Source organism: Salvelinus alpinus, chromosome 4 (assembly GCF_045679555.1).
Source record: "Salvelinus alpinus chromosome 4, SLU_Salpinus.1, whole genome shotgun sequence".
NCBI classification, from domain to species: domain Eukaryota; kingdom Metazoa; phylum Chordata; class Actinopteri; order Salmoniformes; family Salmonidae; genus Salvelinus; species Salvelinus alpinus.
The window spans coordinates 63,004,370-63,029,418 of NC_092089.1; the positions used below are offsets into that span (position 1 = coordinate 63,004,370).

The following is a 25,049-nucleotide window of genomic DNA, read 5'->3' on the forward strand; positions in this document are numbered from 1 at the left end:
GGCCCCAGTGATGTACTGGGCCATACGCACTACCCTCTGTAGTGCCTTGCGGTCGGAAGCCAAGCAGTTCCCATACCAGGCAGTGATGCAACCAGTCAGGATGCTCTCGATGGTGCAGCTGTAGAACTTTTTGAGGATCTGAGGACCCGTACAAAATATTTTCAGTCTCCTGACTGAAAAATAGCAGTCTCCTGCTTTGTCGTGCCCTCTTCACTACAGTTTTGGTGTGTTTGGACCATGATAGTTTGTTGGTGATCTGGACACCAAGGAACTTGAAACTCTCAACCCGTTCCACTAAAGCCCTGTCGATGTGAATGGGGCGTGCTCTGTCCTCCTTTTCCTATAGTCCACAATCATCTCCTTTGTCTTGATCACGTTGAGGGAGAGGTTGTTATCCTGGCACCACATGCTGATTCGGTGAGCGAGTTCATTAGGAAGTGCATTGACGATGTCGTACCCACAGCAACGATTAAAACATTCCCAAACCAGAAACCGTGGATTGACGGCAGCATTCGCGTGAAACTGAAAGCGCGAACCACTGCTTTTAACCAGGGCAAGGTGACCGGAAGCATGACCGAATACAAACAGTGTAGCTATTCTCTCCGCAAGGCAATCAAACAGGCTAAGTCCCAGTACAGAGACAAAATCGAGTCGCAATTCAACAGCTCAGACACAAGAGGTATGTGGCAGGGTCTACAGTCAATCACGGATTACAAAAAGAAAACCAGCCCCGTCGCGGACCAGGATGTCTTGCTCCCAGACAGGCTAAACAACTTTTTTGCCCGCTTTGAGGACAATACAGTGCCACTGACACGGCCCCCTACCAAAACCTGCGGGCTCTCCTTCACTGCAGCCGAGGTGAGTAAAACATTTAAACGTGTTAACCCTCGCAAGGCTGCAGGCCCAGACGGCATTCCCAGCCGCGTCCTCAGAGCATGCGCAGACCAGCTGGCTGGTGTGTTTACGGACATATTCAATCAATCCTTATCCCAGTCTGCTGTTCCCACATGCTTCAAGAGGGCCACCATTGTTCCTGTTCCCAAGAAAGCTAAGGTAACTGAGCTAAACGACTACCGCCCCGTAGCACTCACTTCCGTCATCATGAAGTGCTTTGAGAGACTAGTCAAGGACCATATCACCTCCACCCTACCGGACACCCTAGACCCACTCCAATTTGCTTACCGACCCAATAGGTCCACAGACGACGCAATCGCAACCACACTGCACACTGCCCTAACCCATCTGGACAAGAGGAATACCCATGTGAGAATGCTGTTCATCGATTACAGCTCAGCATTTAACACCATAGTACCCTCCAAACTCGTCATCAAGCTCGAGACCCTGGGTCTCGACCCCGCCCTGTGCAACTGGGTCCTGGACTTCCTGACGGGCCGCCCCCAGGTGGTGAGGGTAGGTAACAACATCTCCACCCCGCTGATCCTCAACACTGGGGCCCCACAAGGGTGCGTTCTGAGCCCTCTCCTGTACTCCCTGTTCACCCACGACTGCGTGGCCATGCACGCCTCCAACTCAATCATCAAGTTTGCGGATGACACTACAGTGGTAGGCTTGATTACCAACAACGACGAGACGGCCTACAGGGAGGAGGTGAGGGCCCTCGGAGTGTGGTGTCAGGAAAATAACCTCACACTCAACGTCAACAAAACAAAGGAGATGATTGTGGACTTCAGGAAACAGCAGAGGGAGCACCCCCCTATCCACATTGACGGGTCAGTAGTGGAGAAGGTGGAAAGTTTTAAGTTCCTCGGTGTACACATCACGGACAAACTGAATTGGTCCACACACACAGACAGCGTTGTGAAGAAGGCGCAGCAGCGCCTCTTCAACCTCAGGAGGCTGAAGAAATTCGGCTTGTCACCAAAAGCACTCACAAACTTCTACAGATGCACAATCGAGAGCATCCTGTCGGGCTGTATCACCGCCTGGTACGGCAACTGCTCCGCCCACAACCGTAAGGCTCTCCAGAGGGTAGTGAGGTCTGCAGAACGCATCACCGGGGGCAAACTACCTGCCCTCCAGGACACCTACACCACCCGATGTCACAGGAAGGCCATAAAGATCATCAAGGACAACAACCACCCAAGCCACTGCCTGTTCACCCCGCTATCATCCAGAAGGCGAGGTCAGTACAGGTGCATCAAAGCAGGGACCGAGAGACTGAAAAACAGCTTCTATCTCAAGGCCATCAGACTGTTAAACAGCCACCACTAACATTTAGCGGCCGCTGCCAACATACTGACTCAACTCCAGCCACTTTAAAAATGGGAATTGATGGAAATTATGTAAAAATGTACCACTAGCCACTTTAAACAATGCCACTTAATATAATGTTTACATACCCTACATTACCCATCTCATATGTATATACTGTACTCTATATCATCTACTGCATCTTGCCATCTTTATGTAATACATGTACCACTAGCCACTTTAAACTATGCCACTTTATGTTTACATACCCTACAGTACTCATCTCATATGTATATACCGTACTCTATACCATCTACTGCATCTTGCCATGCCGTTCTGTACCACCACTCATTCATATATCTTTATGTACATATTCTTTATCCCTTTACACTTGTGTGTGTGTATAAGGTAGTAGTTGTGGAATTGTTAGGTTAGATTACTTGTTGGTTATTACTGCATTGTCGGAACTAGAAGCACAAGCATTTCGCTACACTCGCATTAACATCTGCTAACCATGTGTATGTGACTAATAAAATTTGATTTGATTTGATTTGATTTGACACGACCAGATTTCTGACCTCGTCCCTATAGGCTGTCTCATCGTTGTCGGTGATCAGGCCTACCACTGTTGTGTTGTCGGCAAACTTAATGATAGTGTTGGAGTCGTGCCTTGCCATGCAGTCATGAATGAACAGGGAGTATAGGAGGGGACTGAGCATGCACCCACGAGAGGGAGGTGGCAGAGGGAGGTGTTTAGTCCCAGGGTCCTTAGCTTAGTGATGAGCTTTGAGGGCACTACGGTGTTGAACACTGAGCTGTTGTCAATGAATAGCATTCTCACGTAGGTGTTCCTTTTGTGTAGGTGGGAAATGGCAGTGTGGAGTGCAGTAGCGATTGCATCATCTGTGGATCTGTTGGGGCGGTATGCAAATTGGAGTGGGTCTAGGGTTTCTGGGATAATGGTGTTGATGTGAGCCATGACCAGCCTTTTTAAAGCACATAAAGTGCTACGGGTCGGTAGTCATTTAGGCAGGCTACCTTAGTGTTCTTGGGTACAGGGACTATGGTGGTCTGCTTGAAACATGTTGGTATTACAGACTCAGTCAGGGACAGGTTGAAAATGTCAGTGAAGACACTTGCCAGTTGGTCAGCGCATGCTCGGAGTACACGTCCTGGTAATCCGTCTGGCCCTGCGGCCTTGTGAATGTTGACCTGTTTGAAGGTCTTACTCACATCGGCTAGGGAGAGCGTGATCTCTAAGGTCGTGATCATTCAGAGCTGATGCTCTCATTCGTGTTGCTTGCCTCAAAGCGAGCATGAAGTCATGTAGCTCGTCTGGCAGGCTCGTGTCACTGGGCAGCTCACGGTTGTGCTTCCCTTTGTAGGTTTTAAGGGTTAGGGATTTGTGGTTATGGTTAAGGTTAGCGTTAGGTTAAAGGTTTAGGGTTAGGGGTTAGGGAAAATATGATTTTGAATGGGAATCAATTGTTTGGTCCCCACAAGGATAGTAAAACAAACATGTGTGTGCTTGTGTGTCAGGTGGATGAATTGTATGCTTGGTGTAGAACCATGTGTGTTGAAATCATCCATGGAGAGGCCAGGCCTGGAGAGTTGTTCTGTGTAAGTAGCCCCTCATACAGACAGACAGCTCTTTGTCTCTTAAGCACGCTGTCTGTTTATCTACACACTCAAGCACTTACTGCTCTCCATTAACAAATATTATTATGAATGGGAAGTTACGCTGACTCTCTCCTCATATTTCCCATTTTCTCCATTGCCTACTTGAGAACAGGGATGTATTCCATCTGGCTTCCTTCTCCACTCTAAACGTATGGGTGCAGGCATGTTCGCACACCGCCCCACACACTCTCCCCTCACCCTTCACCTTTGGACCATATCGTTTTCTTGTTCCCCTCTCACCCATCTCTTCTCTTCTTTCCACTCCTGTCTCTTACCTTTCGATGCCACCGGGCAATCTTCTCTCAAGTCCTCTGCCCCCTCTCCTTTACCCTCCTTCTCTTATTATCTGATGCCACAGAACAGCCTCTGTGCTTTCTCTCTACCCCCCCCCACTCTTTCTCTCTCTCCCCCTCTCCCTCCCTCTCTCTCTTTCTCTCTCTCTCCCTGTCTCAGTAATGAGGAGGGTTTGAAGAGAACAGAACAACAGATCCACTCTTCCTTCTCTGCTTTTCTCACTCATACATCTGTCTACAACATGGACAGGGCTAGCAGCCTCCACGTTGCTTTGTTTAGTTGTTTTCTGCTCTGCAACGGGACTATGTTCAATAAAAGGACAAGCAATTTGTTTACACCCCCGTTTATGACTCAAGTCTGTTTTTTTTTGTCCGTCCCTGCACTCTGCTCCATATTTGTTTTGTAGCCAGCCCTCCTCTTGCCCTGTCTAACCGACATTTTTCATCACAGTCCAGCTTTGACACCATGCCAACTGCCAATATGGGTAACAGTGCATTCGTTTGTGATCTTGGATAAACACAAATAACCTAAACCCCTACCCCGGCTCCTCGTCCCACTGATCTCCAACCACAGTTTGAGGCAGTGGCTCCAGATGAAATAACCCCAGGCTGGTTTAAAGTTAATCTAGAGAAACAGTGGCGGCCCAAGGCTAAAAATCTATTGTTTGGTGAGGCAGTAAAACTGTGGATGAACCCAGAGAGAGTGCCATATCTGTTACAGGGGCACAGAGTGATAGAGCTGGGGTATGGCCGACTGGTGGGAGACTAGGGCTAGCTGGATCACTTTGTGGCCTTCTGTTACAGAAACCAGATGAGGCCAGGAGCAAAGCGTTTATTTTGGGCTGTTTTAAGTAAGCCGCAGCTCGCTGGCAGCCACAGTAGGCTCTGTCGATGTGGGTTCACTGCACTCTTATTACACCCTTTCCCCTCACTATCCTCTCACTGTCTCTCACTGTCTCTCACTGTCACGCCCATGTGGTCAACACGACCAGGTCAACACTATTGTGGTCAACAGAGCTATTGATGACAGGTGTTGGAGTGACCAGAAACTTAGTGGCGGCAACCTAGTTCTCCATCATCAGCTGCATGGAACTAAGAGAGGACGCAGTATTGGTAAATAGAGGAAGACAGAGAGAGCGAGAGGATAAAGGGAGGAGAAAGTGACGGAGACAATGGGAAGTTATGTGTGTGTGTGTGTACGTGGTGTGTGTGCATGCATATGGGTTACATTTGTATATTCTACCTTTACCTGTATGTGTGTGTTTATATGTGTGTGTAAGGTAATGCTGATACCTGTTCTCCAGCGGGGCCGCGGGGCCCGTCCTTGCCTGTGTTCCCAGGAGGGCCTCTGGGGCCCGGGGACCCTTGGTCACCCTGCAGGATGACAACAAAGGGATAAGAGAGGGACATCCTGATAGAAGAAATTAGAAAATATGGTGACAAACAAACACACACACACACACACACACACACACACACACACACACACACACACACACACACACACACACACACACACACACACACACACACACACACACACACACACACACACACACACACACACACACACACACACACACACACACACGTTTTGTTTTTCTCTCCAGAATGGTAAATACATTATTTACCATATGACACACCCAAACACACCCAAACATACACATGTAAACTCTCCCAGGCACGAGATATGTTAACTAAGTATTAAACACAACATCAACTGAACTGTGAAATGAAGTGTTTAATTTAATTGCTCTAGCCAAAAGGAACCACATCACATGAAAGGGTATTTTACCAATGGAATTACAATTTACAAGGCAAAAACATCCTTCCTCGCCAGTTAAGAATTTCCCTTAACCCACTTAGCGCTACATCCCACTTAGGCATCTCCTTAGTGACTTGCCTAGTTAAATAAATGTAAAATAAAATTCTAATAAAAACATACATTTCCACACCAGTATTTTCACACTGTGGTGAAGTAATCTAATCTAACGGTTAAAGTAAACCCTGTTCATGTTAATGTTTCCCTGCTTGGTTCTTGTATAACTAAATCCATTCCATTAAACCAGAGTCATCTCATGGTATTCACATGGATATTCCCAGCATTCTCAATCACCGACATAATGTATGTGCTGGTCTGGGCCTGTGTGTTGTGGTGAGATGTGTGAGGGAAGGGCCTTTTCATTTCCACTGATTCTATCAAGGTCTTCATCCACCAGACTCTCAGCCCGTTTCCCTGCGTAGACGATTAACATAGTTCTGGAAGGCAGAGGACTCCACCAACAAAGCTGTTCTATTCCCAATATAATGAAAAGCACACAATCCTAAACCCGCTCTAACATGTGGCCCTGTAGTTTTCCTGATATGTTTTCTATTGGTTTTGTCATGTTATGAAATAGGCACCATGGAAACACCACACCACACACACACACACACACACACACACACACACACACACACACACACACACACACACACACACACACACACACACACACACACACACACACACACACACACACACACACACACACACACACACACACACACACACACTAAACAGAACACAGCACATGTGCATGAGGAGATAAATGAACTGAGAGAGAGCAAAAAAGAGATGACAACAGAGAGAGCGATATAATGAAGAAAAGGGTGAGAGATATAATATCAAGCAGTGAATAAGAGATATCAACCAGCAGTGAACGGGTTAAAGGTGGTTAGAGGTGCACACATGCCTTAGTGGAGGTGTACCTTCATCAAGCGTCTCTGAAAGTTGGACTGGTCACCAGACATAAAGCCGTGGTCATAGCGGGGAAAGACCATCTGAACCAGGAGAACAGAGGAGGAGGAAGAGAGAAAAAAGGAAGAGTAGGGATGGAGGGAAGCACAGAGAGGGTGCAGAGCAGAAGATTGAAAGAGAAAGTGACAGAGCGGTGGAAAGAGAAAGAGAGATAGAGGGAAAGGAAACAGAAAGAAAGAAAAATCAAGAAATCAGTGAATAAATAAGCCAGGGACCGATTTCAGGCTGAAGTTCCCCTCCATTCTCCAAGGAGAGACAGAGTGAGGTGCTGAGAAGTGAGAGACTGACAGAGTAAGCTTCCAGATAAGAGGTCAGGGTTGAGAGGTCAAAGGTGACCCGGCAACTGTAGTCCAGCGGAGAGAGACAGGCAGGTCAGCGGTGGCCTGCTGGGAGAACAAGGCTACGGAGGGGCACGAGGGACAAACCTTAACGGTGAGGATCTGATTACTGTGCAGACCTGCGTATGAGTTGTGGGAAGGAGGGCCCTGGGGGAGGAGGGGGGAGGAGGGGGGAGAAACACAGAGGAGGGTGAGTCACCTGTCGGAGGAATGGTGGAGCACCATGTGGCTAAGTTAAATGTTCAACAGGTGTGTGTGACAGTCCATTCGCCACATGGGTGTCTATAATGTTAAAATGTGGAAGGATTGATCTGTATACTACCGGTACTCATATCTCTTCATACCCAGTTAGACAGAGCTGTAGAGTACACTAAATAGTCATCAAATAGCACCAACTTTAAATAATAATGTATAGTCGGGGCTAGGACTTTTCTATCATCTATCCATTCACTCTCCAGGAAATCCATATCTAGGATTTAGGATATGTGAACCAGTCTGTACCTATTTGCTGTATATGTCCCTTTCTTTCTTTGTAAACCAATATCTGTGTGACTCACTCTATAATAATGCATATCTTTAAACCCACAGAGGAGGTTGTGTTTGGAGGCTCTGTTTTGTTGAGCCCAACAGACAGTAACTATGATAATTTCCTCCCAAGCAGAACAGAACACCGAGAGTCTGTCGGCAGATAACTCATATGGAGACCAGCAACTCTGTTTGAGTTCCCTCACAAAACAAATGGATGGGAGAGAGGGATGAGAGAGAGGGATAGAGAGAGTTGGTGGGCGAGGGGAAATAAAAGGGAGAGAGAGAGAGAGAGATGGAGAGAGAGAACGAGAGAGAGATATGCCAGTCTGGTCATGAGTTTTCTGTTAGTGGGCTGCGGCGATCGTTGTACAGCTGAGGTTTCCGACACCACAGCCTCTCTTTCCCCCCTCTCTTCTGTCTCATTCACTCACTCATTCCTACCGTGAAGACCACATTTGATCATCCCTTATAGCGCAGAGTCTCAGTACAGACTGAAAGGGTGTTATACACTCATCTCCCCTACACCTCATGAACACTGTACAACCTGAGTTCTTTCTGACCACATGGCTCAGTGTGTGTGTGTGTGTGTGTGTGTGTGTGTGTGTGTGTGTGTGTGTGTGTGTGTGTGTGTGTGTGTGTGTGTGTGTGTGTGTGTGTGTGTGTGTGTGTGTGTGTGTGTGTGTGTGTGTGTGTGTGTGTGTGTGTGTGTGTGTGTGTGTGTGTGTGTGTGTGGAAAGCTCTGGGTCCTACTCTTCCAACATCAGGATGACAGTAAGACAAAAAAATCGTCTAGCTTCTAAGCTCCTATCCACCATGCCCTCTATCTCCCCCACACTGAGGGAAAGAGAGAGGACAGCTTGGGTTGGGATAAAACCCCACCATGGGGGGTCTTTCATCGCAGTCTGAAGATGAACCTAAATACACAGTTACTTCCTGTTGGGACGCAACAGTCAAGAGTCTTGTCTTAAAGATGGAGAGCCTCTTGAGCTAGAATGTTTGTCGCCTTCTTCAAAGGTGCTTTGAACAGCCTCGAGTAAAATCATCGTGATATCTTTCTGTGGTAGAGTGGTGGCTGTTTTTCTTTTTGTTATTGAGTATATTTTAATGTCTCTGCCATTCTGGGTTATTGAGTATCTTATAATGGCTCTGCCATTTTGGGTTATTGAGCATCTTATAATGTCTCTGCCATTTGGGGTTATTGAGCATCTTTTAATGTCTCCGCCATTCTGGGTTATTGAGTTTATTTTAACGTCTCTGCCATCCTGGGTTATTGAGTATCTTATAATGTCTCTGCCATTTTGGGTTATTGAGCATCTTATAATGTCTCTGCCATTCTGGGTTATTGAGTATCTTATAATGTCTCTGCCATTTTGGGTTATTGAGCATCTTATAATGTCTCTGCCATTCTGGGTTATTGCGTTTATTTTAATGTCTCTGCCATTCTGGGTTATTGAGTATCTTTTAATGTCTCTGCCATCCTGGGTTATTGAGTATCTTTTAATGTCTCCGCCATCCTGTGTTATTGAGTTTATTTTAACGTCTCTGCCATCCTGGGTTATTGAGTATCTTATAATGTCTCTGCCATTTTGGGTTATTGAGCATCTTATAATGTCTCTGCCATTCTGGGTTATTGAGTATCTTTTAATGTCTCTGCCATTCTGGGTTATTGAGTATCTTTTAATGTCTCTGCCATTCTGGGTTATTGAGTATCTTTTAATGTCTCTGCCATCCTGGGTTATTGAGTATCTCTTAATGTCTCTGCCATCCTGGGTTATTGAGTATCTTTTAACGTCTCTGCCATCCTGGGTTATTGAGTATCTTTTAATGTCTCTGCCATTCTGGGTTATTGAGTATCTTATAATGTCTCTGCCATTCTGGGTTATTGAGTTTCTTTTAACGTCTCTGCCATCCTGGGTTATTGAGTATCTTTTAATGTCTCTGCCATCCTGGGTTATTGAGTATCTTTTAACGTCTCTGCCATCCTGGGTTATTGAGTATCTTATAATGTCTCTGCCATTCTGGGATATTGAGTTTCTTTTAACGTCTCTGCCATCCTGGGTTATTGAGTATCTTTTAACGTCCCTGCCATCCTGGGTTATTGAGTATCTTTTAATGTCTCTGCCATCCTGGGTTATTGAGTATCTTTTAACGTCTCTGCCATCCTGGGTTATTGAGTATCTTATAATGTCTCTGCCATTCTGGGTTATTGAGTATCTTTTAACGTCTCTGCCATCCTGGGTTATTGAGTATCTTTTAACGTCCCTGCCATCCTGGGTTATTGAGTATCTTTTAATGTCTCTGCCATCCTGGGTTATTGAGTATCTTATAATGTCTCTGCCATTCTGGGTTATTGAGTATCTTTTAACGTCTCTGCCATTCTGGGTTATTGAGTATCTTTTAACGTCTCTGCCATCCTGGGTTATTGAGTATCTTTTAATGTCTCTGCCATTCTTGTCACGCCCTGGCCTTAGTATTCTTTGTTTTATTTATTATTTTAGTTAGGTCAGGGTGTGACATGGGGAGTGTATGTGTTTTGTAGTGTCTAGGGTGGTTGTAAGGTTTAGGGGGTTTATTAGAGTAGTTGGGTTTATGTTTAGTATAGGTATCTAGCTGTGTCTATGGTTGTGTGTAGTTGTCTAGGGAAGTCTATGGTTGCCTGAATGGGTTCTCAATTAGAGACAGCTGGTTATTGTTGTCTCTGATTGGGAGCCATATTTAAGGTAACCATAGGCTTTAGCTGTTTGTGGGGTATTGTCTATGTCGATGTTCTATGTTGCGTGTAGGCACTAGTTCATGTTTAGCTTCACGTTCGTCTGTTTTGTTATTTTGTAAAGTGGTTTCGTTTTGGTGTTCGTTCTCTTCAAATAAAAGGAAGATGACTTACTTTCCACGCGCTGCATGTTGGTCCTCACTCTCTACTATAGACGATCGTGACAGAATACCCCACCATCATCGGATCAAGCAGCGGAAAACAAAGCAACAGCAGCGATGTCAAGACTCCTGGACGTGGGAGGAAATCCTAGACGGGAGAGGACCCTGGTCACAGCCAGGGGAATATCACTGCCCCAAGGCAGAGATGGAGGCAGCACGGAGAAACGGTAGGAAGCCCAAGAGACAGCACAAAACAATTCTTGGAGGGGGGCACTTGGAGCAGTCGGCGAAGTTGAGGGGTGAGTCTGAGATGGTCGAGGAGTTATTGGACAGATTGGAGGAGAGTGAACGAAGGGGAGATTATGAGACATTCGAGGAGTTGTTGACGAAATTGGAGGAGAGTGAAGAGAGAGAGCTGTTGGTTTGGCAGAGTATGCATGGCATTCTCCCTGAGGAGCGTGTTAGCTGTCCGATGCCACCTGTGTCAGTTCCTCGTACTCAGCCTGAAACTTGTGTTAAAGTTCCGGAAGATTTGATGCCGGCTATACACACCAGGTCTCCAGTACACCTTCACAACCCGGTGTGTCCTGTTCCTACCTTTTGCACTCATCCTGAGATGCATGTCCCCAGCCCGGTACCACCAGTTCCGGCACCAAGCACTAGGTCTAATGTGCGTCTCCAGAGTCCTGTGCGTCCTGTTACTGCTCCTCGCACTAGCCCTGTGGTGTGTGTTCCCAGCCCAGTACCACCAGTGCCTACACTACGCACCAGGCTTCCAGGGCGTCTCCAGAGCCCTGTTCCTCCTCCACGCACTCTCCCTGTGGTGCGTGTCTCCGGCCCAGTGCCTCCAGTTCCGGCACCACGCACTAAGCTACCTGTGCGTCTCCAGAGCCCTGTACGCACTGTTTTTTCTCCCCGCATTTGCCCTGAGGTGCGTGCCCTCAGCCCGGTACCTCCAGTTCCGGTACCACGCACCAGGCCTATAGTGCGCATCGAGAGTCCAGTGTGCCCTGTTGTTGTTCCCCACACTAGCCTAAAGGTGCGTGTTCTTAGCCCGGTACCTCCAGTTCCGGCGCCACGCACCAGGCCTATAGTGCGTCTCAGCCGGCCAGAGTCTGCCGTCTGCCCAACGGCGCCTGAACTGCTCGTCTGCCAAGCGGCGCCTGAACTGCCTGTCTGCCCAACGCTGTCTGAACTGTCCGTCTGCCAAGCGCCGCATGAATTGCCTGTCTGTATTGAGCCTGCAAAGCCGCCCGTCTGCCATGAGCCTACAGAGCCGTCCGCCAGACAGGAGCCGCTAGAGCCGTCCGCCAGACAGGAGCCGCTAGAGCCTTCCGCCAGAACGGATCAGCCAGAGCCTTCCGCCAGACCGGACCAGCCAGAGCCTTCCGCCAGACCGGACCAGCCAGAGCCTTCCGCCAGACCGGGCCAGCCAGAGCCTTCCGCCAGACCGGATCAGCCAGAGCCTTCCGCCAGACCGGATCAGCCAGAGCCTTCCGCCAGACCGGATCAGCCAGAGCCTTCCGCCAGACCGGATCAGCCAGAGTCTTCCGCCAGACCGGATCAGCCAGAGCCTTCCGCCAGACCGGATCGGCCAGAGCCTTCCGCCAGAACGGACCGGCCAGAGCCATCCGTCTCCCCAGCGCCATCTGAGCCACCCGTCTCTCCAGCGCCATCTGAGCCATCCGTCTCTCCAGCGCCATCTGAGCCATCCGTCTCTTCAGCGCCATCTGAGCCATCCGTCTCCCCAGCGCCATCTGAGCCATCCGTCTGCCCAGTGCCGTCTGAGCCATCCGTCTGTCCCGAGCCATTAGAGCCGCCCGTCTGTCCCGAGCCGTCAGAGCCGATAGTCAGTCAGGAGCCGCTAGAGCCATTCGTCAGACAGGATCTGCCAGAGCCGCCAACCAGACAGGATCTGCCAGAGCCGCCAACCAGCCATGAGCAGCCAGATCCGTCAGCCAGCCATGAGCAGCCAGATCCGTCAGCCAGCCATGAGCAGCCAGATCCGTCAGCCAGCCTTGAGCAGCCAGATCCGTCAGCCAGCCATGAGCAGCCAGATCCGTCAGCCAGCCATGAGCAGCCAGATCCGTCAGCCAGCCAGGAGCAGCCAGATCCGTCAGCCAGCCATGAGCAGCCAGATCCGTCAGCCAGCCATGAGCAGCCAGATCCGTCAGCCAGCCATGAGCCGTCCAGCCAGGATCCGCCAGAGCCGTCCAGCCAGGATCCGTCCCTCAGTCCGGAGCTGCCCCTTATCCTGGTGCTGCCCCTTATCCTGGTGCTGCCCCTTATCCCGGTGCTGCCCCTTAGTCCGGTGCTGCCCCTTAGTCCGCTGCTGCCCCTTAGTCCGGTGCTGCCCCTTAGTCCGGTGCTGCCCCTTAATCCAGTGGGGTTAATGTGGAGGGTGGCCATTTGGAGGAGGCTACGTAAGCGGGTAGTGACTATGGTGGGGTGGGGACCACGACCTGTGCCGGAGCCGCCGCCGTGGAAGGAAGCCCACCCAGACCCTCCCCTAGACTATGTGCTGGTGCGCTCGGAGTTCGCACCTTAAGGGGGGGGTTATGTCACGCCCTGGCCTTAGTATTCTTTGTTTTATTTATTATTTTAGTTAGGTCAGGGTGTGACATGGGGAGTGTATGTGTTTTGTAGTGTCTAGGGTGGTTGTAAGGTTTAGGGGGTTTATTAGAGTAGTTGGGTTTATGTTTAGTATAGGTATCTAGCTGTGTCTATGGTTGTGTGTAGTTGTCTAGGGAAGTCTATGGTTGCCTGAATGGGTTCTCAATTAGAGACAGCTGGTTATTGTTGTCTCTGATTGGGAGCCATATTTAAGGTAACCATAGGCTTTAGCTGTTTGTGGGGTATTGTCTATGTCGATGTTCTATGTTGCTTGTAGGCACTAGTTCATGTTTAGCTTCACGTTCGTCTGTTTTGTTATTTTGTAAAGTGGTTTCGTTTTGGTGTTCGTTCTCTTCAAATAAAAGGAAGATGACTTACTTTCCACGCGCTGCATGTTGGTCCTCACTCTCTACTATAGACGATCGTGACAATTCTGGGTTATTGAGTATCTTTTAATGTCTCTGCCATTCTGGGTTATTGAGTATCTTATAATGTCTCTGCCATCCTGGGTTATTGAGTATCTTTTAATGTCTCTGCCATCCTGGGTTATTGAGTATCTTTTAATGTCTCTGCCATCATGTGTATGTGATCTGAGCCCACTTTTGGGCCAACACTGGCAGTAATGATGACAGATCGACAGGAAGTCACACTGACAGTGATGCATGACTACTTCCTGTTTTTGTGTGTCTCCTCTTATCCTCTCCAATGGGGGCAGAGGTAGAGAGTACAGAGAGAGTTGGCATCAGAACCCAGTGTTGACAGAGTGTGGGGCAGGGGATTGATTATAATATATACCATTCAGCAAATCATTTTGTTCAAAGTGACTTAGTCATCCGTGCATATACATACATAGAGGTGGCCCCAGCAGGAATCAAACCCACAACCTTTGACGTTGCAAGTGCCATGCTCTACCTACTGAGCCACACAGGACCACATTGGTTAAGTGTGTACTCCTACTGTCTACATCAATATATTATCAGGTCCTGTTAACACAGACAACAAATGCAAATAGTTGATATGTATACCCCAAAACTCTCATTCAGCAGCATATACTGACTGAGAGTCCCATCCTGCTAATTGGCTGACACTTGTCACCTATTCTATCAACACCCAATCAACGAGCAACGTGCCAAGCTGCAAATACTGTAGCAGTCTGCGAGCTGCTTTGTTTTGGAAAAACTTGTGCTTCTAAGCAATCCTTTCTGGCTCTAAAGTTACCCAGGCAGATCGCAGTTACAGGCGCCGCATCCAAGTACACTATTTATCCCTTGGCGCAATAGCTAACGCATAATGCCAAAGGGATTCATTACCACACAGAGAATTACCTCAAGATCTCGCAGGATTGGCTGGTGGGCTGGGAAACCAAAGGGACTTATGGCTAGATAAAAGTCAGGAATTTCATCAATGTTGCTGACCGCGTCGTAAATACCACTGGGTTTGTCCTTCGTTGACATGTAATAGCAGTATCTCACATTATCTCACAAACACCAGTGTGGTTCAGAATGAGATGTGAATGACAGACAGTGGGGTTGCATCCCAAATGACACCCTAGTCCCCATATATGGTCAAAAGTAGTGCACTATATAGGGAACAGGGTACCATTTGGAATGCATCCTATGGATATATAGATATATATAGAGCAGTAGCTGAGTATATAAAGAAGGGCTCTTACCAACAATAGGTAGGAGACAACGTTTGCCCGTAACCTGTCACCTAACCCAGATTAACCTCATTAAGCACAGTGATAAGATATACAGTACTGTAAACCGTTAATCTAAGGCCATGACTTCTTACAGAATGGTCCACACCAGATATCCCCAGGGGAGCAGTTTTTGGACTTGCACTGAGTAAAGTAGGAGATAATTATATAGACGTTAAATACAGGGATGGATGATAGCACATCGTGAAAAGGCAACAATGACAGCATTCTCCAGATGCAGAGAGAGGTTACCCCCACAATGTAAAAAGAGATGGTTTGGAGGAGACCGGTCCCCTCTGGATGCTAGTTCTGGCTCGGAGTCCTAGTTTTGGGGTTTCCACGGTGAAATATAAGTATTTCCATCACACTTAAATGGCTTCATTTCTTATATTTGACTGGAACAGGGGGAGCTTTTAAAGCCTCATCAGAAGAGGAAGAGTGAGTTCTGGGTTGGGCCGTCATGCTAGCCACGTTGGGAAAACATGTACACACAAACGCAGAAACTCACACACACACCGCCTCGCCTAAATGATCAGAGGAATTATACAGCGTGTTAACGGTGTGTGTAAAGACCGGTAATGTCTTTCTGTGCATATACATGTGTTAACATGGCAATGATGAATGATGTGAGTGGAGTGTTTTTCAGATGTTATAAATACTCCACAGAGCCAATTCCCCTCCACCCTCTCCCCATCGCCTTTTTTCTCCATTTGGGATGGACCATTACCCTAATATGCAGGGAGAGGGGGAACGGGAGGGAGGGAGGGAGGGAGGGGAGACAGACGGAGCCAGAGAACAGATGATAGAGTTTGGGACGTGAACAAGAGTTGGAGAACAGGAGTTGAGGTGCTGTATTCAAACAAACGCCCTCGTTGCTTGAATTCCCTCAGGTCAGGTGCATACATACAGTATACTGTACGTACAGTTCATTCGGACTTTTTCCACATTTTGTTACGTCACAGTCTTATCCTGAAATGTATTAAATTGTTAATTTTCCCTCATCAATCTAAACACAATACCCCATAATGACAAAGCAAAAACTGTTTTTTTTTTAAATACACAAGTATTCAGAACCTTTACTCAGTACTTTGTTGAAGCACCTTTGTCAGCGATTACAGCCTTAGCGTCCCTGCACAGGTCTCTGCAGAGATGTTCGATCGAGTTCAAGTCCGGGCTCCCATCAAGGATCTCTCTGTACTTTGCTCCCAGTCCCTGCCACTGAAAAACAGAATCTTGTTTCTCACGGTCTGAGAGTCCATTTAGGTGCCTTTTGGCAAACTCCAAGCAGGCCGTCATGTGCCTTTTACTGAGGAGTGACTTCCGTCTGGCCACTCAACCATAAAGGCCTGATTGGTGGAGTGCTGCAGAGATGGTTGTCCTTCTGGAAGGTTCTCCCATCTCCACACAGGCCACTGTGTTCTTGGGGACCTTCAATGCTGCAGAAAATGTTTTGGTACCCTTCTCAAGATCTGTGCCTCGACACAATCCTGTCTCGGAGCTCTACGGACAATTCCTTTGACCTCAAGGCTTGGTTTTTGCTCTGACATGCACTGTCAACTGTGGGACCTTATATAAACAGGTGTGTCCCTTTCCAAATCATGTCCAATCAATTGAATTTACCACAAGTGGACTCCAATCAAGTTGCAGAAATATCTCAAGGGTGATCAATGGACCTGAGCTCAATTTCGAATCTCATGGCAAAGGGTCTGAATATTTATGTAAATAAGTTATTTCTATATATACAGTGATCCCTCGCCACTTCGCGGTTCACTTATCGCGGATTCGCTATTTCGCGGATTTTCATAATGCATTTTTTTTTTTTTTTTGGTGCATTGTGCTCTGCATTCTGATTCGCTAAAAACTCACTCCCGCTTCTTGTATCAAAACATGCTACGAATTGTGCTATCATTTTGTCGTCTCGTGCAGTTATGTGTACGTACATAAAACAGCTTGGCAAATTTACATTAAGTTGGCCAAATTATCTTGTAATTTCGAACATCTCCTAAACCCATAATGTCGACGAAACGGCCTACACGTGAGTCACTGTATTTGTATACATGTAATAGTTGCTAATTGTAAAAAAAAAAAAAGTTTTCTATTTCGCGGATTTCACTTATCGCGGGTCATTTTCGGAACGTAACCCCCGCGATAAACGAGGGATTACTGTATAGTTTTTTAATACATTTGCAAAATGTCTAAAAACCTGTTTTCGCTTTGCCATTATGGGTTATTGTGTGTAGATTGCTGAGAAAAAATACATTGTTTAATACCTTTTAGAATAAGGCTATAACATAACAAAATGTGGAAAAAGTCAAGGGGTCTGAATACTTTCTGAATGCACTGTACACCCATAGCTCTATACATACCCTACATCATTCGCTTCAGCAGTCAGAGAGAGTGAGGGAGATAGGGAAACAGGTTTAGAGAGGGAGAGAAACTTACCCTGGGCCCAATGTCTCCCTGGTCACCCTGTAGAGGACACACAAGAGAACAACCATCAACACAAAATAAGATAATGGCTTTATTATCCCTGTGGGGAAATTTGGGTTGCTGCACTGTGCAGACATAAATACACATAATCAAATATAGAACAAGGACTTGCTGACAATACATACAGGTAGAAAAGGTGCAATTCATGAGAGGTCAAGGATTAATCTGTACAATATATATCAGTACATTCTGTCAACTAAATTTCAACTGTAGGCCACATTCCTACTGGTGGTTGGTTTAAAACATTCAGAAGCCTTAATGCTACTTAGACAAAGGATCACCTGGCTCTATTTGCTTTGTACCCTGGGGCCCTTTAATGCCTGGCTCTATTTGCTTTGTACCCTGGGGCCCTATAACATCACCCCGAGGGGAGTAGTCCAAACCCCTGGTAAAGAGGATGTCTGGGGTCCATCTGTACCTTGTGGGCCTTAGTGAGGGCTCTCTTGTCATAGATGACCTCCAGACGTGTCTGCTTGACACCCATCACCTTACTTGCAGAGCTAGGAGCAGGGCTCTCTAAAAACGTGATTTTCCCGTGTTATACATATTTCCTAATAATAATACTGAGAAGTTGTGCAAATTATGATAATGCACTTTTAGTGTCAGAGCTGTTTGAAAAGACCACCTGAAACTGTAGTTTGTTTGGCTCGGTTGGATTTTTCAACCGTCTGGTGACATCATAAGTTAATAGACCAATACCAAAAAGAGTTTGCCCTCTTCTCTGCCAATAACGGCTAGTTTTCAAGTTACACACCCCTCCCATTAGGCCCCTCAGACCACTTCCAGTCCGAGCAAAATTCTTGCTTGAGACATTGCACTTAGCTAAGAAGCAATTTTCCTTCTTTTTGACCATTTGAATTGAAAACGATCACAGTAAGGTACTTCATTGTTACCCAGAAAGGATTTGATATTGAGATAAAAACGTTTACAATGGACCTTTAAGACACTTTCGATGAAGGACTTGTAAAACAGTGACAATAAATCAACATTAAAAGAGGTTCGCTTCCTTAAAAAATAGAGCCTTAACTGTCCTTTCTTATAAGTCTGTTCTGTGCATTTCCCCCACTGTAGCGTGTGGTGTAATACAACACCCAAGAATGTACAGTCCTCCTCCACCACCTCTATGTCTTGTCCCTGAACAACAGTCATGGGGTGGGTGTTACGTTTTATTCTAAAGTCATTATTCATTTCGGTCACACACATTTCGGTCTACATTTGGAACAGTTGACAGCAGCGAAACGACACAATTAGCGGCGATGCTACAGTAAGTAAACCAAAGCCGCCATCTGCAAAGCCAATGAAATATGGATTTATGGATCATCTCCCACAAGGGAAACTGTGGAGAGGAGAGGACACGTGCTGAGTGTTGCTGCTGCTCAGATGAGGGGGATTTGGGCTCTGTGTTCTCATAACAGGGCTATGGTGATTACAGAACGGCAGCCAAATTTCCGGAACCTTTCGCATCATCCGTCATTCCAAATTGCTGTTCATCAGCGGGAATAATATTCCCGACAGGATCTTCTTCACCACACGTGTGTTGTTCCTGTGTCACGATCGTGTGGAGGAGAGACGGACCAAGGCGCAGCGGGATATGAATACATCTTCTTTTATTAGAACCACGAAGATGAACACGAAACGAAACACTTATACAAACTATACAAAACAACAAACGACCGTGAAGCTATAAACGTAGTGCACACACACACATGCTACAAACGTTCAACATAGACAATTACCCACAAACACCTAAAGCCTATGGCTACCTTAAATATGGCTCCCAATCAGAGACAACAATAACCAGCTGTCTCTGATTGAGAACCAAATCAGGCAACCATAGACTTTCCTAAACACCTACACTCAACCATAGACATACCTAGACACATACACTCAACACAAACCCATACACTACAACCAACACCCCCTATACCATATAATCACCCAAAACACACACATACCCCATGTCACACCCTGACCTAACTAAAATAATAAAGAAAACAAATAATACTAAGGCCAGGGCGTGACATCCTGTGACCACGCTTATACGCTCCACGCACGCATATGACACACACACACACACACACAAGCGCTAGCATGTACAAACACACAAACACAGAGTCACCCACACACGCACCAAGTCACCCATTGGTCCAATACAGTGCTATCCATTTCAGACATTTTGGGCTGGGCAAAGTGTGAGAGTGTGTGAGTTTGAGAAAGAGATGGATGGGATCTCAGCAGTATGCCACAGTACAGTGCTACAGGGCTGTCCTGACATGAGAGATCTCTGACTGCAGCTAATATATGAGCTCTGTACAGTACATGCATGCCAGGTAATCTATGCGCTGTTGGATAGGAGACATGTGAGAATGTGTGTGCGGGCGGGTGATTGAGAGCGTGTGCGGGTGTTTTGTGTAAAATGTGATAGAAGGTTTGATAGAAGGTGTCTGAGAACGTGTGTGTGTCCTATCTGTCAGTCAGTGTGCACAATCCGTGCACAGGACGTAATTCCCAGGTGCACATCCTTCTGGATTCTGCATACAGTACAGCTGGGAGTGAGGTAAAGTTCTATATTTGAACATACCTTATCTCCCTTGAGTCCCGCTGGTCCCTGGAGAAAAAGGAGAGATAATGAGAGAAAAATGTGATCAGAATGTGATGATTTTGCCCCATATATCCATGTCACTCACAGAAATACACCTTGTCGAAAGTCACAGGGAGTTGAACAGTTTTGTCTCTGAACGCGAGCCAGCGTAAAAAACGACCTGAGCTCTTTTCGCAAACATTTAGCGACTTTCGCTAATGTTTGCCGACTGAGTAAAAAGCCTCCGGGAGTCCTGTTGAAGGGTTTCTGAGGTAATGAGAAATACAATTCAAAGGCCAAGACATCCATTCTTCCACCCCTCCCTCAGAGAAGGACTTTTTCATGTAATGAGGTAGAACTGTGTCGTTCGGTATGGAGACTGGAGAGGAACCATTCGCTATTATCGCTAAGGGGTCGGCAGCCACAGCGCACTGAAGCTATGCTTTGACATGCTGTGTGTGTTAAGGATGATTTGACTGGTTGACTGGCTGAGTAGTTCCCCTATGGACAGTGGGCTCGTAGATGAGCTAATCCTCACTACGGGCCATCCTCTCGCCCACCTCTCAGTCACACTGATCTATCTGATGACAGGTGGCACTGGGACCGTGAATGTGGCTCCTGACCGCAGACCGCGCTATGACCACAAACCCACTGTGATTGACCGGACTGGAGAGCTGTAGGGGACATCTGCTAATAATGTCCTCCAGGCCGGCAGGCTGAGCTGAGCTCAGTGTGTGTGTGCATGTGTGTGTGTGAGAAAGAGTCTTTCTGTGTTTCTCTCCTACACTGGGTATGCTGATGTTTCAGTCGTAAGACAGGGAAAGGAAGTTTAATTTTTTTTTTTTTTCACCTTTATTTAACCAGGTAGGCAAGTTGAGAACAAGTTCTCATTTACAATTGCGACCTGGCCAAGATAAAGCAAAGCAGTTCGACACATACAACAAGACAGAGTTACACATGGAGTAAAACAAACATACAGTCAATAATACAGTAGAAAAATAAGTCTATATACAATGTGAGCAAATGAGGTGAGATAAGGGAGGTAAAGGCAAAAAAGGCCATGGTGGCGAAGTAAATACAATATATAGCAAATAAAACACTGGAATAGTAGATTTGCAGTGGAAGAATGTGCAAAGTAGAAATATAAATAATGGGGAGCAAAATAAATAAATAAATAAATACAGTAGGGGAAGAGGTAATTGTTTGGGCTAAATTATAGATGGGCTATGTACAGGTGCAGTAATCTGTGAGCTGCTCTGACAGCTGGTGCTTAAAGCTAGTGAGGGAGATAAGTGTTTCAGGGTTCCAGAGATTTTTGTAGTTCGTTCCAGTCATTGGCAGCAGAGAACTGGAAGGAGAGGCGACCAAAGGAGGAATTGGTTTTGGGGGTGACCAGAGAGATATACCTGCTGGAGCGCGTGCTACAGGTGGGTGCTGCTATGGTGACCAGCGAGCTGAGATAAGGGGGGACTTTACCCTGCGGCTATGGAACCCTGACCTGTTCACCGGACGTGCTACCTGTCCCAGACCTGCTGTTTTCAACTCTCTAGAGACAGCAGGAGCGGTAGAGATACTCTTAATGATCGGCTATGAAAAGCCAACTGACATTTACTCCTGAGGTGCTGACTTGCTGCACCCTCGACAACTACTGTGATTATTATTATTTGACCATGCTGGTCATTTATGAACATTTCAACATCTTGGCCATGTTCTGTTATAATCTCCACCCGGCACAGCCAGAAGAGGACTGGCCACCCCTCATAGCCTGGTTCCTCTCTAGGTTTCTTCCTAGGTTTTGGCCTTTCAAGGGAGTTTTTCCTAGCCACTGTGCTTCTACACCTGCATTGCTTGCTGTTTGGGATTTTATGCTGGGTTTCTGTACAGCACTTTGAGATATCAGCTGATGTAAGAAGGGTATATAAATACATTTGATTTGATACCTAGCAGGTTCTTGTAGATGACCTGGAGCCAGTGGGTTTGGCGACGAGTATGAAGCGAGGGCCAGCCAACGAGAGCGTACAGGTCACAGTGAGTGGAGAAGGGGGGACATTGTTAGGTGAGATGGGGGGTAGCGCCAGGGGAAAAGAGGGGATAAGAGTGAGGGGTAATGCGATTCCCCACTTGTTGACAGGGAGAAGCTTAACTCCTGCTCTCTTCCATTTCCTTCAGGCCCAGAGAGACAGAGAGGAAGAGAGGGGAAGAGTGGGAGAAAAGGAGGGAGGGGAGATCAGGGCACCAAGCTGTCTGGACCTCCAACCTCTCACTCTTCTTCTTCTGTCTCTTTTTCTCTCTCTCTTGCCCTGGACATCTTTTATTGTTCCTCTCTAACTCCTTATCCTCCATTTATCCTTTCTCTTTACCACCTCCCTCTCCTTATCCCCCTCTCTTCTTCCATTTCCACCTTTCTCTTCCTTCCCTCTTCCACTCACATCCATATCTCCTGTCACTCCTCCTCTAAGGTGTGGTGTGCTGTGAGGTCGCCCATCAGCAAAAACACAGTAAGATTGTCTGTGCCACACCTGGTTGACTTTAACGACAGAGCTCTGATTGCTGTGAAAGCCCCTTTAACTTCTTATGGCTGGGGGCAGTATTGAGTAGCTTGGATCAATAAGGTGCCCAGAGTAAACTGCCTGCTACTCAGTCGTAGAAGCTAAGATATGCATATTATTGGTGGATTTGGATAGAAAACACTCTGAAGTTTCTAAAACTGTTTGAATGATGTCTGTGAGTATAACAGAACTCATATGGCAGGCAAAAACCTGAGAAAAAATCCAACCAGGAAGTGGGAAATCAGAGGTTTGTAGGTTTGCCTATCCAATATACAGTGTCTATGGGGTCATATTGCACTTCCTAAGGCTTCCACTACATGTCACCAGCCCTTAGAACCTTGTTTGATGCTTCTACTGTGATGGAGGGGGGAATGAGAGATGATTGAGTCAGGGGTCTGGCAGAGTGCCACGAGCTCACTCAGGCGCGCCCCCGTGAGAGTTAGCTGCGTTCCATTGCATTTCTACAGATAAAGGAATTCTCCAGTTGAAACATTATTGAAGATTTATGTTAAAAACATCCTAAAGATTGATTCTATACATCGTTTGACATGTTTTTACAAACTGTAATGGATTTTTTTGACTTTTCGTCTGGCCTGCGCGTCATCAATTTGGATTTTGGAACTAAACGCGTGAACAAAAAGGAGGTATTTGGACATAAATTATGGCCGTTATCGAACAAAACAAACATTTATTGTGGAACTGGACTTCCTGGGAGTGCATTCTGATGAAGATCATCAAAGGTAAGTGAATATTTATAATGCTATTTCTGACTTCTGTTGACTCCACAACATGGCGGGTATCTGTATGGCTTGTTTTTGTGTCTGAGAGCCGTACTCAGATTATTGCATGGTGTGCTTTTTCCGTAAGCAAATCTGACACAGCGGTTGCATTAAGGAGAAGTTTATCTAAATTTCCATGTAAAACACTTATATCTTTTATCAATGTTTATTATGAGTATACTTGTAAATTGATGTGGCTCTCTGCAAAATCACCGGATGTTTTGGAGGCAAAACATTACTGAACATAACGCGCCAATGTAAACTAAGATTTTTGGATATAAATATGAACTTTATCGAACAAAACATACATGTATTGTGTAACATGAAGTCCTATGAGTGTCATCTGATGAAGATCATCAAAGGTTAGTAATTCATTTTATCTCTATTTCTGCTTTTTGTGACTCCTCTCTTTGGCTGGAAAAATGGCTGTGTTTTTCTGTGACTAGGTACTGACCTAACATAATCAGATGGTGTGCTTTCGTCGTAAAGCCTTTTTGAAATCGGACACTGTGGCTGGATTAACAACAAGTTTATCTTTGAAATGGTGTAAAATACTTGTATGTTTGAGGAATTTTAATTATGAGATTTCTGTTGTTTGAATTTGGCGCCCTACACTTTCACTGGCTGTTGTCAAGTCGATCCCGTTAACGGGATCTCAGCCGTAAGAATTAAAGGACAACCCCAGCTTGACATCTTCTTTAGCAGGAAACAACTGATTAAACAGGAAACAACTGATTAAACAACTGTGGTGAGAAGCTAGAGTGGAAACCGGTCGCATTCCGCTTCGCTCCTCAGGTAGTATCACATTTTCACATTCTCATTTCATTTCATTACAGTACAACGGTTTGATTTGTTTAATCTTAGCTAGCTACTTAGCCGTCTTTGTATCAAAGATAATTGCGTAGCTAGCCAGCTATTCTTCGTTCTTTTAACGTAACTTTTAACGTAACGTAGTCAACACTGCTACCTAGCCAGCTTCGCTACCTTCCGCTTCGCTCCTCAGGTAGTATCACATTTTCACATTCTCATTTCATTTCATTACAGTACAACGGTTTGATTTGTTTAATCTTAGCTAGCTACTTAGCCGTCTTTGTATCAAAGATAATTGCGTAGCTAGCCAGCTATTCTTCGTTCTTTTAACGTAACTTTTAACGTAACGTAGTCAACACTGCTACCTAGCCAGCTAGCCACCGAACAGCAACACTGTAGTAACTATTACATTCAACGGAACGACTCGATTAGTGTAGTGTTAGCTAGCTACATAGTTGTCTTTGCTGTCTTTGTTTCTAAGATAACTGCGTAGTTTAGACTAATTCGGTTAGCTAGCCAGCTATTTTTCGTCCTTTTAACGTAACGTAACGTAGTCAACACTGCTCGCTAGCCAGCTAGCCACCGAATAGCAACACTGTAGAAACTATTACATTCAACGGATCAACGGAACGATTGATTAGTGTAGTGTTAGCTAGCTACATAGTTGTCTTTGCTGTCCTTGTATCTAAGACAATTGTGTAGTTTATACTAATTAACGAGCCAGTTACCGAGGTTACATAGCTAGCTACCGAGGTTACCTAGCCAGCGACACTCTCAAACAAAGTCAACAACGCAGCCACTGCTAGC

General features: G+C 46.2%; 1 protein-coding gene across 1 annotated transcript in view; it reads right to left on the reverse strand.

The window, feature by feature from the left end:
* The window catches only part of LOC139574102 (collagen alpha-1(XXIII) chain-like), a 65,525-nt gene that overhangs the window by 21,245 nt on the left and 19,231 nt on the right, over positions 1-25,049 (reverse strand). The window contains exons 4-7 of the mRNA XM_071398283.1: positions 20,105-20,131; positions 17,476-17,502; positions 7,410-7,469; positions 5,478-5,558 (exon numbers count right to left, since the gene is read on the reverse strand). Of these exons, the coding sequence (XP_071254384.1) occupies positions 5,478-5,558; positions 7,410-7,469; positions 17,476-17,502; positions 20,105-20,131 (195 nt within the window). The remainder of the gene's footprint in view (positions 1-5,477; positions 5,559-7,409; positions 7,470-17,475; positions 17,503-20,104; positions 20,132-25,049) is intronic.